Genomic DNA, 17,161 nt, shown 5'->3' on the forward strand with positions numbered 1-17,161 from the left:
TGTTCAAATGACAGTTTCTGGAAAGGCCAACTGAGTATTACTTGACATGGGCTTTATAATTATTAGACTAAACCTCTCATTTCATCAGTAATACCATGCTCGGGCAATTGCAGCTGAAGGAAACAGAAATGGGCTTTGTAGGAGCCCTTCTCCTGGCAGTGAATCTCTGCCCGTTCCTTTCCTTGCAAAATGTAACGGAGTCACCATGTGTTATGGAGAGAAAAGTAATGAAGGATCCACGTGTAAAGTGATAATTATCTGTTATCCTGGTTTTAAGTAGGCTTCCCCTTCATGAACAAGCGTCAGCAATGCCAAACCAAACATTCCTTTGTATCTCTTTTTTTTTTTTTTTTTTTTTTTTTTCTTTCTCTCTCTAGCTCTCCAAAGAGTTTATAGTTGAGGGGGAAAATATCTTTCTCTCTTGTTTACTTGGAATTAATTTTGTTTAGGAAAATTTTTAACAAAGTAAATGGACCTTCTGGAGAGCACGGATGTTTTTGTCTTTCATCAGTATGATCTTCTTTTGGAAGTTCTTTGGATTTTTTTATAATGAGGTCTGAAGTTATTTCTTTGAAAATACATAGTGAAGCCAAACGTATTACAAGAATTTTATAAAAGAGGTAAAACATCCTAATTGGAGTTGATGCATACTAATTGCTCTGTTGTTAGCAAAATTGGAAGAAAGCGGTGCTTTTAAAAATGTGTTCATGAGAGAATAAACTTGTGACTTTGATTTGGTGCGGAGCAGCATTTTGTGGTTTTTCTTTTTTCTTTTATGGAGCTTTCAGAAACATGTCTTTAAGTGGAGAGAAGAAATGCCTTTAGAACAGCTGACTTTGAAATGATCTTGTCTATATTTATGCTCTTAAAAAGCGTTGGACTGTTCTGTAGTCTTTGACTGTTTGCTTCTGGATGCACCTTATCTCTTTGTCAAGCTGTCCGTGGATGCGGTTTCAAGGTTTACATTACATACTGCTTATGTGAGTTTAGGAAAACGTCATTCCCTATCTCAGTGCCTTGACTCTGGCCCTACACAAAGTTAAAATACATATAAATTTAGTTTGTCCCATAGATACTAGTTTTTCTACTGACCTTAAACTATCAAGAGTTTCTCTGTAAAAGGGCTATAAAGCTTTCATTTAAAACAAAACAAACCCCAGAAAAACCTTCATTATCATAGTCTTGTGATTTCAGGAGAGACCATACTGCATAACATGCAGCTTGATGTTCTTAGTAAGCTAATGGCAAGGTTAGTTCACATTTTCTATAGAGTTAAGTGTGATGGTGTTAGTGAGCTTTAGCTGAGTACCAAGAATTTTACCTTAACAGAAATAGAAATGTGAAAAGGAAGTGTCAGAAGGTGAAATGAATTCAGACACAGTAAGTATGTTTCTCCCATAGTAATGACATTATTTAGATACATCGGAATCCATTGGTATATTATGCATCACTGTAGTATTTACTCAGCACACAGGAGTGGATTCAAATTCATTTAAGGCTTTGTGTCTTATAATTTGCTTTCACTGTTATTTTGTTTGCTGTGATTTGATTCTTTGTGCTCTAACAACAGCTTTGCTTCCTCTCAGTGTTTTGATTTTATTTCTTCCACTACTTGAGCCTGAGGTGAAATGATGAATTTGTACAACAGTGGTCTTTTCCAAGACAGTGTGTAGTGATATCCTAAGCACAGGCATCAAGCAAAAAGAGAAGTATCTCCTGAAGTGCTACCTTTTTTATTACAACATCTGTGATAGGATAGAAAAGCAATTTGGAGACTTAAGCATGTGAACGCAGGTATCAGGGGCTCTTTACTGTGTGTCAGACACAAGTCTGGAGCTTGTTTGGTTTTGATGACTGTTGGGATGCTAGCTGGGTTATTGCCCTTGTTTGGTGGGTTTTCTAACTGTTGCTGTTTTTTTTGTAGTTCTTCTTTAATGTTCAATAAGGGCATGGAACAGCAGCAGCCCTTGCCCTTAATCTGGAGTCTAAAGCTGCAGCTGCTGAGCACCAGAGCCTTCAGTGTGGAAAAGGCTAAGGTGTGTGTGTATCTGTGTGATTGTTTATTAACCAAATCAGCATCTCTCCTAATTGTTCTCTCCAACGTTCAGAGTTTTGAAAAGGAATTTGAGTAATTTCGATATAAACACTGCTGAAATTCTTTCCTCATCAGTTTTCTTTCCTTAACCATGTGCACTATCAAGCGACTTTTGTTATTGCTGTAGTTTGACAAGTTCGTATCCAGCTGTGTTTTTTTAATTTATTAAACCAGAATTTTTGGCTCAGTAGTGAGGTTTATGCTGTGCACCTCACTAGAATTAAATCTATTGGAAACTGAGACCTAATGCATCTGCAGTTGTATTTTCTAATGTGAAATGTTTCAAGAAAAACATCTTGTAAGAAGAGAGGGGATGCTAGTGCCCAGTGAAAATACCAAATGTATATTTAAAAAAATACTCATTTTTATTTTAACCAAGTCAAGACACCTACCTGGAGTGTATATGTTGGAGGGGTGAATGGTGGGCAAGGCAGAAGTACAGCTGTAGAGATAATGGCTAGAGACTGTATTTGGTTGTAACTTCCTCAGATGACATAATAAAATGACAGTGTAAGTTCTTACAGTATTGGAGAATTTGTCAAGAAAAAAGTCACGTTATCTCTTCTGGCAGCTGTCATGGTTTTGGTTATGGATTTGACTGTTCTGGCAATGTAAAGACTTGTACCATAAACTCCTTTAGTCTCTAGCACTGTAGCTGGTATATGTGAATAATGCCTTTTTGTGCTATTCCAGCACTTGGTATGTGCATTACTGGAGAGTCACAATTTAATAGTACTGGAAATAATGCCTTCTAGTAAAGGAAACATTGTACTGTGTGCTCTTGTCTGTGCTGAGGTATTTGGTTTTATTTTTCAATGGGCTTGTTTCTAATTCAGTTTTCTTTGTGTGGCCCTAATTAGCACTTAACAGTAGAACTAGTGTTATCTAAAAAATGAAATCAGAAAATAATATAATGGTAGCTCAATTAAAATATTTAATCGCCATCTTTGTAAATTTCAGTAATGCGAACTATGGTTTTGGTTGTTTTTCATAGAATAACTAGGTGTTAATTCATTACATGGTGTTATTGCTTAAACTGCTCCGAAAATGGTTTGTGTAGAATACGTTGCTTGCTTGTCGAGTGGCAGGTTTGAGTAGATGACAGCAGTATTTTGTGATATGATAGCTCTGCTTGGTGGCTTTGATTTGCTACAGCTGTACTTGTACAGTCTGAGCTGGGATTTGTCTGTAAGTGCCTAAATATCCTGGGACTGACCTACGCATCGTGCTCTTCCTTGTTTTTCATCAGAGTATATGTCAGGCATGTCCTGTGCTGAGCCACCTTACCGAAGTCTGTCTATTTTCACAAGCTTAGATTCAAAAGAAAGTGTCCAAAGTGACAGACCTACTGTGTGGAAGGGAAACATGATCTTTTGATGGATTTTTTTGTTTGTTTGTGTGGGGTTTTTCTTAACTCTTGTGAAGACCTGGGAAGGCAGCTGAGGTTAACTGCACTGGACAAAGGTGTGAGGGAAGCAGTGTATGTGTATATAATTTGAAAAATGCCCAGTGATTTAGAACTGTGGTTTATTCTGATGGTAGGAAGTTTTTAAGTAAGCAAAAGGTGGTATAGTGGCTTAGCTGTCAGGCTATCCAAACCCATGTCTAGACTTGAGCGGTAAGTAGGACGATTCGGATATATCTGACAGTTAGAAGGATTTGTAGGACATGCTTGGCGTGCTGGCCGGAAGAGAGGGGCAGTTTCTGCTGCAAGCATTTGCTTTTGTCTGCAGGTCAAGCAGGGTGTGTTGCTGGAAGGAGCAGCCAGTGCCACCTGCGGGAGCTTTGCTGTAACAGGTGACTTTGCCCAGAGGTGCATCACAGTGGGAAAGCGCTGTCAGGAATTCCTGTCACCGCAGGAGAGACGTTGGGTTGGTTTCTGCTGGCTTGCTATAGTGAGTAGGGCTGATCTTGAGCAAAGTTGCATGTATAAAAGAGAAAATTTTCAAAAATACTCATTAACGGTTCGTTTTTACAGAAACAAAACCAATGGTGTTAATTATACCAAGTAATTTCATACAAACTGCACTGAAATTACTTCAGTTTGAAAGCTATTGCTTCTGCTGAGCTGAGAAACTGCTGTGGTCAACACAGAGTTAATGCATCAGAAGTAAGTAAACGCATTTCACCAATTAAAGCTGACATTTTTCTTCTTAGGCTTTGAACTTATGCTTCACATGGGTATTTGGGGAGCATCAGTCAAGGTTTTGATCCTTCTTGCTCTTCCCAGAAGACCCTGTGGGGAAGGTTTCCTCTTTGTTTCACTTGGCATGGTAGCAGTATATGTTGTTAAGTAAAGAGTCTTGCAATGTGGTTGGACACTGACCAAATGTTGAGTACATCTCATCTTTTCAATAAGTTCATTCTATACAAAGTTTGAAGGAGAAGATACCATGTCACGTTCCCTCCTAGACCTCATATCCTGTGTTGCTTTGTAAAAAAATATGCTGTCTTGGCTTTCAGACTGAAACACAGTGATTAGCTGCTGAACTTGATCTTTTAGTGGGTTTGGAAAACCATGACCCAAGTCTTGGGATAGCACTGGGAATGGATTCAGAGCTATTGGAAAGACTGGAGATGTATGCATAGCAGTTAAACCACAAAGGAGTCAGACAGCTCATTCCTTATACTTGAACATTTATGTTTTTCACATGCAAACACAGTGAATTACAGTAGACCAGAGTGGAAGTGACAAAGGGATTCTGCGAATTTGTTTGATGTGAAGAAGTTCATTTTTTTTGCAGCTGCAATATGGATGATTAGCTCCAGAAACTAGGCAGAGGGTGCTGTAGATTTATGCTGTTTTGAAGAAGGGGGCATGTGCTGGGTTTGTGTGTGTAGCAGAGGAGGGGGCAGGAGAGAGAGGTATGTTGTTATGACTTTCATCCATGGGGCAAACAATGTGCAAAGAAGGTTTTGCTCCTTCTTGCCAGTATTGATCAGATGCTCTTTTTTGGACAAGCTGATCTCTTGGTGCAGCTAAGTGCCACTTTTACTGGTCTTTCTGTGGAAATAGAAGGTATAAAGGCGACCACCTGGTTTGGGAAAATCAGCAAATGGTTTAGCATCTGACAAAAAAAAGCCCCAACAAACCCAGAAGCCCCAAATGTGAAATGTTTCAGTATGCATTGATGTGCAGGGGAAAAAAAGGCTGGGAGATTTCTGTGGGTCTTCGAAGGAGAGGACTCTTGAAGAAGGGAAGCCATAATTCACACCCACATCCAGAACTCTGCTGGAAGGGAATGAAAGGAGCCATTAGAATTCTGTGGAATTTTGGAGGAATAAATATTAACTTGAAATAACACTTTAATATTAAACAGGTACTGCTGTGTTACTTAGAAGGGCTTGAGGGGGTGGTGGTGAATACGAGCAGCAGTGAGGCTTGATGGCATATCATGGTTTGTGTCCTCATAACTTCTTTCTGTCCGTGTTATTTAGAGTTTCTTTCAGTGTCACTTCTTGGTTCATGTGAAAGAACTGTGTTAGTGTTAGCATATAAACTTGCTTTTATGGTTTATGTGACCTGGGATCAAAGCTATCCTCATGGGGTTCAGAGCAGCAATGCATCTGCTCCAGAAGGGATTTTGTAGGCAAACAAATGGCAAAAACTAGATCTGGGATGGATGTCCTTATTCTCAAACAAAGATATATGCAGTATTTAACAGCCAACGTCAAGTCCTGGTAGTGTTAATGTGAGTGGGAATTTTGCTGTAGTCTTCCTTGGAGTCTGGAGTTTGTCCTGAAACCTGAGACTTTGAGTGCTGGTTTCAGGGTTCTGTGAGTGGTTCTGCATTCAGAAATGTAATATCCGAATCTGTTCACACAAGAAATGCAGCAGTCTGTCCAGCCTGTATGTGAGCAACTAAATGTCCTTGTTTGTTTACAAAATATTTCATGTCAAAAAAAATAATATCCATTTTCTCCTCACCCACTCTTCCCCTATTCTTTTTTTTTTTTAAATTGCAGCAGGAAGAACTCATCCAAATAGTTTAAAAATAAACCAGCATATGGCTTTACTGTTAACAGCGTAGTGTGGAACTTCAGGTTTTCAGTTGTTTTACATGTATTCATCTGTATTCATAAAGCACTGATTGTTTAATCTGTAGAAGGCTGCATTTAAAAATGTAATACAGTATTTTAAAGGAACACATATGTTGATTGTGAATAAAGTGACCACAGCAGAACCTTAATATTAATGCTGGTTGTGCCTCTGGAGGATGGGAAAGACATGCATTTTCTATCTAAGACACTGTATTTGAACATTTTTTAAAGAAATCCAGGCAGCTTCCTTAAGTATGATCACTTCCAGCTATTTGAAACAGATGTAGATGAGGGGCCAGGAATTTGACCAAAGAAGGGAGGTTCAGGTTAGATTTTGGTTAGTGATGATCGTTGTTCAACATAAATACATAGTTGGACTCCATAGTTACAACTGCAAACAGTCCTATGATGAACATTAGTTTCTTTCAAGCTGCTTGATGCTTTTTTAGAGTACAGCGATAAATTGCTGAGAGAACAAAAGTGAAACAGAAGCCTTATCTCCAATTAGAATTTTTCTATGAAACTTTAAAATTGAAAATTGTGATACTTCAATTAATAGATATTTTGAATAATTTTAAACCCTTTAATATTTTTTTTTAGAAAAGTACAGTTAATTTAAGAGACAAGGACTGTGTTTGTCTGTGATAGGAAGGTAATCTGTATGTTTTCTGAACATGCTTTTTCTTTTTAAAGTATTTTTTAGTCACTGGTGTGTTACAAGTTCGAATGGTTTCCCATTAATTCAGTTATAGCATGTTATTGATTTAGATCCTGGGCTTAAAGGAACTGAGATCTTATTTTTTTTTTCATAATGTTAAAGATGATCTACAGTTTTTACCAGCTCAGGATTTTAAAGACAAACCAATCTACTAGAAGGAACAATAAATTTATTGAATTAGGACCTCCCAGTATGCCTGTTTGTGTGGTCCTGGCTGATTATGGCCTGTGAAAATGCATGGTCATACATCTGAATGTTTTTGGTTACTGTTAAAGAGTTTTGCTTAATTAAGAAATGTAAACAGTATCACTGTTTATTCATAAATTATGAATGCATATGCATTTCAAGTTCTCTTACTGGGTTGTTCTGTGAAAAATTGCTCAGAGGAGTAAGCAATAGGTAGCAGGTTTGGGTGATCAATTCAGAAATATCAAGTACCCCATGGACTACTGGAATAGCTGAGCATAATGTGTGGAGACAATTAAAGTTACATCAATGATTATATTGCTAGAGTATTTGGAAGGGTCTAACAGGACTGGTTTTATAAGATACTTTATATGATTGATCTTGAAATCATTAGTAATAGTATCCCAAAGTTTGCAATAAGATTGTTTGGATAAGTGGAGATTATTTATATAAAAAGTAAGCAAGAATTACTTTCTTTTACATCTTACTAGCAAGATTATACTCAAAATACTACTTTTCTGCTGGATTTTGCATGAGTCCCATTTGGCCTTACTGCAGAGAGATTTACTTTCATAGTCTGATGAATAGTATTTGTCAGAGATTTCCTTCCTAGATTAAAACTAGGAACTTTATAAATAAATAAATAAAAGAATGCTAAACTTTGGCTTCTGGTTTTTGACTAATTCAAAACTTGGTATGTTACAGAAAACAAGAGCAGGGTTCTATATTTCTTTTCTTTAAATCTTTCTTCCTTCCACTAGCTTTGTTATACCTGCCAGAGAAGAAAAGCAAAGTAATTCTTACATGAATTGAATTTATCAGGGTTACATGAGAGAGAAATCTTGATTACTTGGTGATATGACTAGGAGTGATGAAATAGGCCTTTAAAGTTGTTGGGGGAAAAAAAAAAAGGCCATTTATTTGTGTTCAGTCTCAGTTGTGCTGCAGGGTGAGCCAGGGAAGTCTCCCGTAACTCTGGGTCTCATGATCGTCTGAAGTCTGCACACTGAATCAGCTCTGTTGCGTCAACATTGTTAGAAACAAGATGATTCAGTGACTTCATTAGGAATTAAGGCTGTACTGCTAATTCCTCCAATGCTCTGTGTCGCACTGTACGCAGCGGTGTGCTACGTGAGTTGTCAGCTGAGGTGAAGTCCCTGCCCCATTTGGTGCACAGTCTCCTTCAGGCAGAGAATCCTGCGCTTTTTGAGTTGTCTTTCCTTGATGCATCCTATCAGATCTTGAGGCTTTCGTTTTGTCAAATGGAGTGTCAGTCCCGCCGGTGATGGGAAATTTTTCAAAGGTCCTGAAAAGGAGGATACAAAATCCCAGTCAGTATGTGTTCGCTGCATGTTGACCATTGGCCAGTACCCTGGGGGTACACGACACCGCTGTGAGAGGAGGCAGGCTCACTGCCATCCTGAGAAGCTGCCTCTTCTCTGCCCAGGCCTGGGGTGGAAGAAATACTGGTGCTCTACAATGTAGCCAAGCTTTAAATTAGTGGGATTTTATGTTTAATGTGGGCTGACGTGACCCTCTGCATGGCCACTCTTTCATTAACTTCAGCAGCACGTGAGCATAACTCTTCCATCCCAGTTCATAGGCTTCTCACTAGAAATTCACTGAAGAAATATCCAACCTCATTACATCTGGTGATCTTTTGTCTTAGTGCATTCAGTCTACCACTGCAATTTATTAGAGGGTCATTTTGTGCCTGCCTACCTGGCAGTGCGTCCAGGTGACAGTCTACTGAACGGTGTTGCAGTGAATATCTAGGGAATTTTGCTTGTTTACATCTCTTACATGCAAACATGGAAATGATGAAAGCTAAAAATACAGCCTTTGCAGGAGTCATGGGGCAGGGGAGTGTCCTATTGAAACGTAGTGGTTTTGATGGAGAACACTTCTCTTTGCTTTGTGTCCATTAGGTTTTACTAAGCCTGTGTCTGCAGAGATGCCTGATAAAACACCAGGTGGTACGGAACCTGTCCCCAGGAGTGAAGGTTAGTAGTTTTCTTTCTTTATTATTTTTTTTTAACACTAATTATTGAAGAAAAGAAGCATTGTGATTTTGTGAAGAATTTTTCAAGTCAAAAAGTGAGTTTCCATTACTGGACTTAAACTTAAGGGAGAGCTAAATTAATTTATTTGTGCAAGTTAATCCAAATAGCAGGAACTTTTCACTTATTTTTGTGTAACCTTTCCCTCCCTCCCTAGCCCATCAGCCACGATAGTACTAAAGTGTATAATGAGGAGGGAGGACCAGTGGGCTAGTAGGATTTCAGCCTTGGAGAGGTTTTGTCCCTTTTTGATAAAGAAATCTTGTTGACTGAGGCCAGTTTTTCATATGGGATACTTAAGTCTCATAAAACCAAAGCTGACATTTAAGATGTGGGATGACTGATACAAGGAGGAATTAAATATGCTTGATTTCCACTAAAATCAGTGGGATCTTGAAATGCTCAGTCTTTCTGAAAATCAGACCATTTTTTTCTTTTCAAGGTCCATTAACTTTAAATTTCCATATCTGAAAGTTTGGTACTTGGTTTCAGGGAAAATTTGTTCTTTAAAAACAATTGTAATACTGCTAATTTGAGTCTTTCCTCAGAATCACTGCTGAATGTTTCATTAAAATATTTTATAAAAATCTGCTATCTGTGAGGTGTTTCTGACAGTTTTGTGGCAAAACTTGTAGTAACTTTTGTATATACTTGCTTTCTACCTCTGCTGTCCTCACATACAGACTATTCAATGAAATGTGTGTTTTAGTTTGAATAAAGCTTGCAGCTCAGGCTGGTTTATACCGCTTTCTCTCTAAACCTAAAGAAATACATCTCAGAATTTAGTTTTAAGTACTTTTGTTGCATTTCAACCTCAATTTTGACATTTGAAGAGACATCAAGGAAAATGATGTAATAATAATTTTTAAAAAGTTCATCAATAACAGCAGAGAAACAAATTTCTTTCCATGTAAAGGGTATTAAGCTATGCTTAACTTGAAAAAGCTTTTCTATTAATTTCTTTTTTAAATTTACAGTAAAGCTTAACACATGTTACTATGAAAACTCTTGACACAAGAGGAGAAGCAGTTACAGCTAGTCTTTCAAAGATTGATCTCTCTCTGATTCACATGTTGTATGCCTCCCTTATAAATAAATCCTTATGTTAAAGGAACTGTGTTGAAGTCCAGTTAGAAACAAAGCCTACACTTGTGCCGTGAGTTAGGATGAGGAATATGTATGTACCTTGCTGGTTCCTTCCCTAAAAGTAGCCTGCGTGATAACCATGCTGGTTCCTTCCCTAAAAGTAGCCTGCATGGTAACATCTGTGGCTCTCCTAGGTATTAATGAAGTCTCAGTGTGTTAAAATTACACTGATTACATATGTTATGTATTGAATTTATTTTCTGGCTGTGGAACACTAGCAGATGTTGCCACATTTCAGCTTTCCAGCCTCTGAGAGGAGTTCTGGTAAATTAAGCAAGACATAGGGATGATGTAAAACTTTCAGATCAAATCTGGGGAAAATGCATTCTGTCTGTGACAGGTAACTTCATTTTCTCTTACTGCATTTTAATTTACCATGTAAGCAACTTACTGAAAGTGAATTGTAAGGTTTGCTTCGGCTTTACATCAGGAGTTTGGAGAGTAGGACTTGTGATAGCATGGAGCTGTAGATGGACTGGGAGCAGAGGTCTGGGGGAAGGAAAGGGAATGAATGGAAAGAGTCCTCCATAGCATCATGAATGGTGGAGTCACCAACAGCATCATGTGGCCATCAAACAAAAATTGATTCCTCTCCTTACGCTTGCAATCAGACACTGATGCCTGTGAAGAGGGATGGGTGAAGACTGAAAGCTAGCGTGTGTATCTGTTACATTGAAAAGACAACAGTCTTTGAGGTTAGGACATCCTGGGTACCAGTTTCCAATCATTGTCCTGCTAGCTCAATACCCAAATTAGAAGGTTGAAATTGAACATGAAATTGTTCATGTCTAGGTACAGGAGAGGGAGGCAGGGAGCTGCTTGTTTCATTTAATTTTTGGAAGACTCATGAAGCCTTCAGTGTATCATTGTTTCTGTAATTGTGGTTTCATTTCACCAGAAGTGCCAATATATAAAAAAAAAAAAAAATTCAGAAACATTTTTGCATTTAAGCAGGTCTCTAGAAACTGCCCTGAGGATCTTGTTCAGTAACTTCAAGGTTTCTGTGTTTTTTCAGTAGCTTCTGAAGTCTGCCTTATCAAGAAGACACATGATATAGTGTCCTGCACATTATCAAGGAAAGCTAAAACTGGAAAGCTTTCAGACAACAAATTTGAATAGAGTGTTTAGGAATACCACAACGAAAAATCTTCTTCATGTATGCTTTTCTGTACGTTTTGAGGGAAATAGTACAAGATTCCTGTGACTTTAAATGTCCCATATACATGGAAAATGATTGTCTTTGGTCATTAAGAAACTGCACATACAAGGTTGTGGAACTGCTTTTGTATTCTCTCACACATACAAAGTACACATGTATATACATATATAGAAATGTTTGTATACAGACATATATATAGCCTTAAATCATGAGATCCGAAGGGAGCTGTTCCCAGGGGTGGCATGGTGAGTGCCAGCCTCCTGGGATGCGCAGTGTCGGGGCTCCCAAGTTGGTGAGCATGGAGATGGCAGGGCCTTTGCTGGCACACTGCGCTTCAACGTGCACACTTGGTCTTTGGAAACAGTCTAACTTCTCCACATTTTTGTTTCCAGATATTATTGACCTTCCCTCCTTCCCTAGCCTAATACCTCAGGTTTTTGACTTGGGTATTAGGAACCTGAAAAATAGATAAACTTCTTGCTGATGGAAATGAGCTCTGTAGGTTTTGAGGTGCAACAGGCAATTTCAGTGAAGCTTGCTGCAGTTTGTTGGTTTTCATGATGCTCTGTGTTTTATAATCCATAAGCATGAGGGAAAAAAGCTGAATAACTACCAACAACCTGAAACACTTTTTTCTAGATTGTAGTAACATGTCCTCAGATAATTAGATGGATTACTGGTGATGTTGGCAAAGTATCTCATCGTTTTAATTAGCTATATTTTATTGTATGAATTTATTAATGTCAAGTCTTCATTTTCAAATTACAGTTATCATTATATTCTGTTGCAGTAAGAGCTTATGAAGTTCAAGTAGTTTGCATAAATATGGGCTTTAACAGATATAATATTTAATAAAACAAAACTTGATTTAATTTTGATGCTTTATTTTTAATCACTATTCTGAAATTAATTTTTAGATGTTAAAAAAAAGGTGAAATAATGAATAAAAATTATCTTCACTTAGAGACCTGTTCTTACATCTTGATAAAAATGTTCTACTAATGACAAAATGTGATACTAGTTCTTCTAATGATACTAACCCATTAGTGCTGGAAGTTAGAACTTTGAGAGGATTTGATTTATTCTCATAAATACTCTTATTTTCAAAGAATGTTATGATAATGTTTACTGAAAAGAATTGTAAGGCATATGCCAGTGGCTGCTCTAGCACTGACTTGTAAGATAAACTTCCTTAGTCTTTGATCATACACATTTCTCTACTTAGCGTTTACACAGTTTACTAGTATGTAGAAATGTTTCACTGGTATGACTGCATCAGAATTAAGAAGTGCTTAATTTCTTATGTTTAAAATATCACTGCTACTTACATGCATAAACATTTATGTGAACTTTCTTAATTATTTCCAGACATCTTATTGCTGCTTGCATTTTTTTCCAAAGAAATATTCTTGCTATCATTGTTGTGTGGTTTTGTTTTTATTTTTTAAAGTTGTATTTGTTGTTACAAATTTCTAACAATTAACCTTTCACGTTTATAAGGGTCAAGTTGGGTTGAGCAAAGTGTTGGCAAGGTAACTGATTATCTGGAAGCTTTTAAAAAGTCAGTGTTGCCTTAACCTATCAGGGCCCCTCCCTGCCCCTCACCCACTGACCCACTGCTCTATATACTCAAGTTAAGCCATGAAGCACACAGAAGCAGACAATTGAGAAATGAGTTTCCTGTAATTTACTGTAACTTCGTCCTTGACTCGAGGGTCCCCAGTGAGCAGGCAGACTATTTGCTTTTCTGCCACCTCTTCTGTTAAACCCTTTAGAGTCAACAGTTACATTTATAAATGTCACTGCTTGCTTTGTGCTATAGGGGGGGAGAAAACCCATGACCTGGAGATTTGGTTGTTGCAAAGATGGAAGTGCGTGTACATCACACATGAAAAATATTTTTCAAGAAGCTTGTGTAGCTATCAAGGAGTGGTAGACAAACAAATTAAAACAAAATCCCCCTATCATGATCCACATATGACTGTTTCTTAACTGTTTTCCTATGGCAAAGCTATTATATTCTATTTACAATGGATGCATTTAGAACAATGTACTATGTCAATACCAGGAAGTAGATTGAGTGTATTTCTGTTTTAGCTTGCAAAGGAATTAGCATTTGTTCTGCTCATTTTCATTTTCAATGAAAAGTCACTCTTCTAGTATAGTTAACCACTGGAAATTAGGCTGACAAGAGTACCCCACCCGTTGCACAAATTCCTCCTCATTTGTAGAGGCTGATCCTGTGGTTCACAGCGACTGCTTATTATAGTTTTTGGAGCTGGGCAATGGCTCATTTGCAAAAGTTTTAGGGAATGATTGTAGATTTTGTTTTGTTTTGTTTTTTTAATGCAAGTTATTTATCTTATAAAAACAGGGTTTTTTTGATAGCTTAACAAAATTTTGATGATACTAAATGGTTTTCATAAAAAACAAGTGCTTCATCCTGTGCATTGCTGATTAATTTTTCTGCCATGATACCTTTGAACATAGCTAGGCTTGCTTCAGAGAAACCAAATGATGTCAACTTTAGTACCCATTTGGAAGGCATCCACACTCAAAGTTTTTGGGGTATCAGTCAAGTTCTACTTTATGAGTAGCTTTATGCAAAACACTTAGAAAAGGTATATGGATGCAGAAACCTTCATGAGGTTTTTCCAACCAGCTTGACTGGTTGATTTTCTTTGCCTTAAAAGTAGAAATCTTTGAAGAGAAAGATGTGAGGATGTTGAACTCCCCCAAACTCTTCTTTCTTTCCCCTTTTTCCTCCATATTCTTCCACTAAGCAGGAGCCATGACTTCCGCCATCTGGATCCTCCCTTACCAGCTGTGGTTCACACTCACATCCTGAAGGAAACGAATGTTACACCTGGGCTTTATAAACAGCCACTGACAAATCCCAGTGGACAACAAGCCTATGCCACTGTAAAATAGCCTATAGTAACAGCAGTGTTTTTCCTTGCATTATGTACCTGATGGCAGTAGTGGGAGCCTACCAGCTGTTGCTGTTGTTTGTGATAAGACTCATTTAGTTTTATAACTCCTCTGACTTACATTTGCATGCTATTTCTGCAGCAATATGTAACACTGCACAGGAAAAGCATGCAAACACAGTCATGTAAATCTGTAGACCTTTCAGATGCAGTGAAGAAAATAGCATCAGTATTTCTACCTCCAAATTTTGCTAAGACTGGTTCTTTCATGGCAGGAATGCCAGAGTATGGTCATTGAGATTAGTACATGCTGCGTGCTGCCTTCTGTGAAGCACTGTAGAGGCTTTTGACGGGCGCATAGCAGTGTGCTATCTTGTGCCATGTTTATGGAGAACATTGTTGTTACACTTTATTATTACTACACCCCTTCTAAAGGAATACAGAAGTAGATGGGAAAATGAAGCACCTTTTCTAAAGCCCTTCAGATCTTCAGTGCACATGAAGTCACAGATAAATATGGTAATAGTGCACTCGCAGGCTTAATGATACATTGCAGGGCTGAGATGGGCAGAAAAACATCTTTGTGCTGAGGCATGATGATTGTATACTTCATGTACCTTCTCCTGTTCTTTGGAGCTAGTTTCTTTATTATTCCTTGCTTCATTTTCTGTTTCCTGCACCTCCTAACTGAAGGGAAGAGATGTCTGCAATAAGCGGTGTGTACCAACTGTGCTATTTTGTGGACAAGAACTTGTGGCTATCAGATAATGTTGGATGGGTAAGATTCGACTTAAAAGGTCTTGGCTATATATGCAGAAGGTGGTAGACACTGTGGGCCTCCCTGCCAAAGGATATTGTGAGTGTAAAAAAATCACGGGAGTTGAGGGGGAGATGACAGAAGTCTCTGGAAGACAGCTCCAAATAAATGAGCCACTGCAAACCGAGGAAATCCCTTTAGCTGAAAATGGTTGGAAGCTAGATGATTGCTGGGGAAAAATATAGTGTGTGCTTGCTGTGTTCTCACTGCCCCCAGTCATATAATCTTCCTGTGCCAAGTTATTTTTTTCCTTACTATTCATAGCCTCATTTTGTAGTGGCTTTTAATCCCTCAAAAATCGTATCTTGAAGGAGAAGGAAGTGTCTGTATAAAGACAATATCTGAAATTCTTAAACCTAGTGCTTATAAAAGGAGGTGGTGAAGCCAAAGCAGATTTGCAATGTGAAATCTGATTGGAAATGAGAGAAAAGCAAAGCGGAAGGGTGGTGAAATTGGATATTCTGTTTCTGACTCCTCACTAACTTGTTGGTCTTTCTCTGTGCACTGTGAGGGGTTGGCATGTCTTTCCTTGAAACACTGGTTGTAGACTGTTGTCATAGTGTATAATGACTCTTGTCATAACTCTCTTGAGAAATTGGGCTAGCTCCAGGTCTGCCAAAGTTGAGTATTAGCAACCGCCTAAGCGACCGCCACTCCGCTGTAGCTGCACAGCACCTGCTTTGCTGCAACCGGACCGGTTGCAGCCCCTGCGCTCTGCAGCGTGGCTCATGTTCTCTGATAGTGCTGTGACACATTAAACCACAACATTGAATCAATTTGCTTTTTTCCTGGAAGCATTTTGATGAACTACCTTAGTCACTGGGCCACGCTGGTTGGGTCCCGCTTTCTTCCTTGATCTCCATCAGGATGTTAACTGGATGGGCTTTTAACCTTCCTCAGCTCAGTGGAGTGAAGAGGAGGAGGAGGTGGTGGTGGTGGTTCCCTTGATCTAGGGCAGCGAGGGGCGGTGAAAGGAAGACTGTTCTGAACATTGTGAAATGTTTGAGTACAGTAAAGACTGCTCCTCGTCAGAAGTGAAGATGCAGCTGCTGTAATGTAATGGTGGTTAAGTCACTGATTATGAAGGTTGGGCTATTAACAGGTAGAATAACTTGTTCTTCAAATGCCAAGCACTTCCCCTGGTGTCCTGGCTGGCTGGTACCCCACCAGAGATCAGTGTTCTAGTCGCCTGCAAGTTATAGAAAGCTTATGTGGTGTGAATTTAAACCTGAGGTTTGGAAAACTACTGGGTTTTTATATTGATGGTTCCATTTTTAAAGAACTACGTTTCCTTTTCTGTCTCAATGGTAATTAATTCTTAGTTCTCAAGAAATTAGAGAGGTGTAGTGCTTGAGTTTGATGCACATTTTTGCGTTAGTATAAATTGTACTTGATACAAAATTATGTGTATCATGATTTAAAAACAATGTGCACATATTAAATAACTAATTATGAGTAGTACAGAATAAGATTAAATGTGACTTGCATGAAGCAATCAAATGTGATGTGTTTTGATGAAAAACAGTTAGTTTCTTTAAAGCACTTCTGAATGCTAATGTATACTTTATTTCTAAATTCGTCTTCCAAGTTGAGAGAAACCTAAAACAATTCAAACATTACTGAAAGAGAAAAGGTTCCCTGTTAAAGAAACAAGTGGTGTACTAATTTTCTGTGTATTCTACTGTAAACGTTCCTCTCAGTTAGGTGCTATTTAAAGCTGGTTGAAGATGGCCCTCTGCTACCTGAACTATTTTTAAAATTGTTTACATTTTAAGCTGCAAACTGTAATTTGACCATCAGCATGACTTAAAGCTGAGCTTGCTTATCTGGAGTAAAATATTGCCAGTGGAATTTTTAATTATATGATTCTCAAATGTATTGCATTTATGTAAGAAACAACCCCACCCCCAAATTGCTCCACAAACAGAGCCTGAAAGTTAAAACACAGTGATGCCATAAATGAGTTCCCAGCGTCTGCCTTTCTGATCAGAGCAAAAATGTTAGTGATC

At 38.2% G+C, this 17,161-nt stretch overlaps 1 protein-coding gene across 4 annotated transcripts in view; it reads left to right on the plus strand.

Annotated features, from left to right (window-relative positions):
• PLEKHG1 (pleckstrin homology and RhoGEF domain containing G1) overlaps positions 1-17,161 on the plus strand; it is a 130,253-nt gene that overhangs the window by 27,500 nt on the left and 85,592 nt on the right. For all 4 annotated transcript variants that reach the window (XM_042795971.1, XM_042795972.1, XM_033011633.2 and 1 more), the window contains exon 3: positions 8,969-9,043. In XM_042795971.1, coding sequence (XP_042651905.1) covers positions 8,995-9,043 — 49 coding nt within the window. In that variant the 5' untranslated portion in view covers positions 8,969-8,994. The remainder of the gene's footprint in view (positions 1-8,968; positions 9,044-17,161) is intronic.

The sequence above is a fragment of the Tyto alba genome, unplaced genomic scaffold (assembly GCF_018691265.1).
Source record: "Tyto alba isolate M040663 unplaced genomic scaffold, T.alba_DEE_v4.0 Super-Scaffold_22, whole genome shotgun sequence".
NCBI lineage: Eukaryota > Metazoa > Chordata > Aves > Strigiformes > Tytonidae > Tyto > Tyto alba.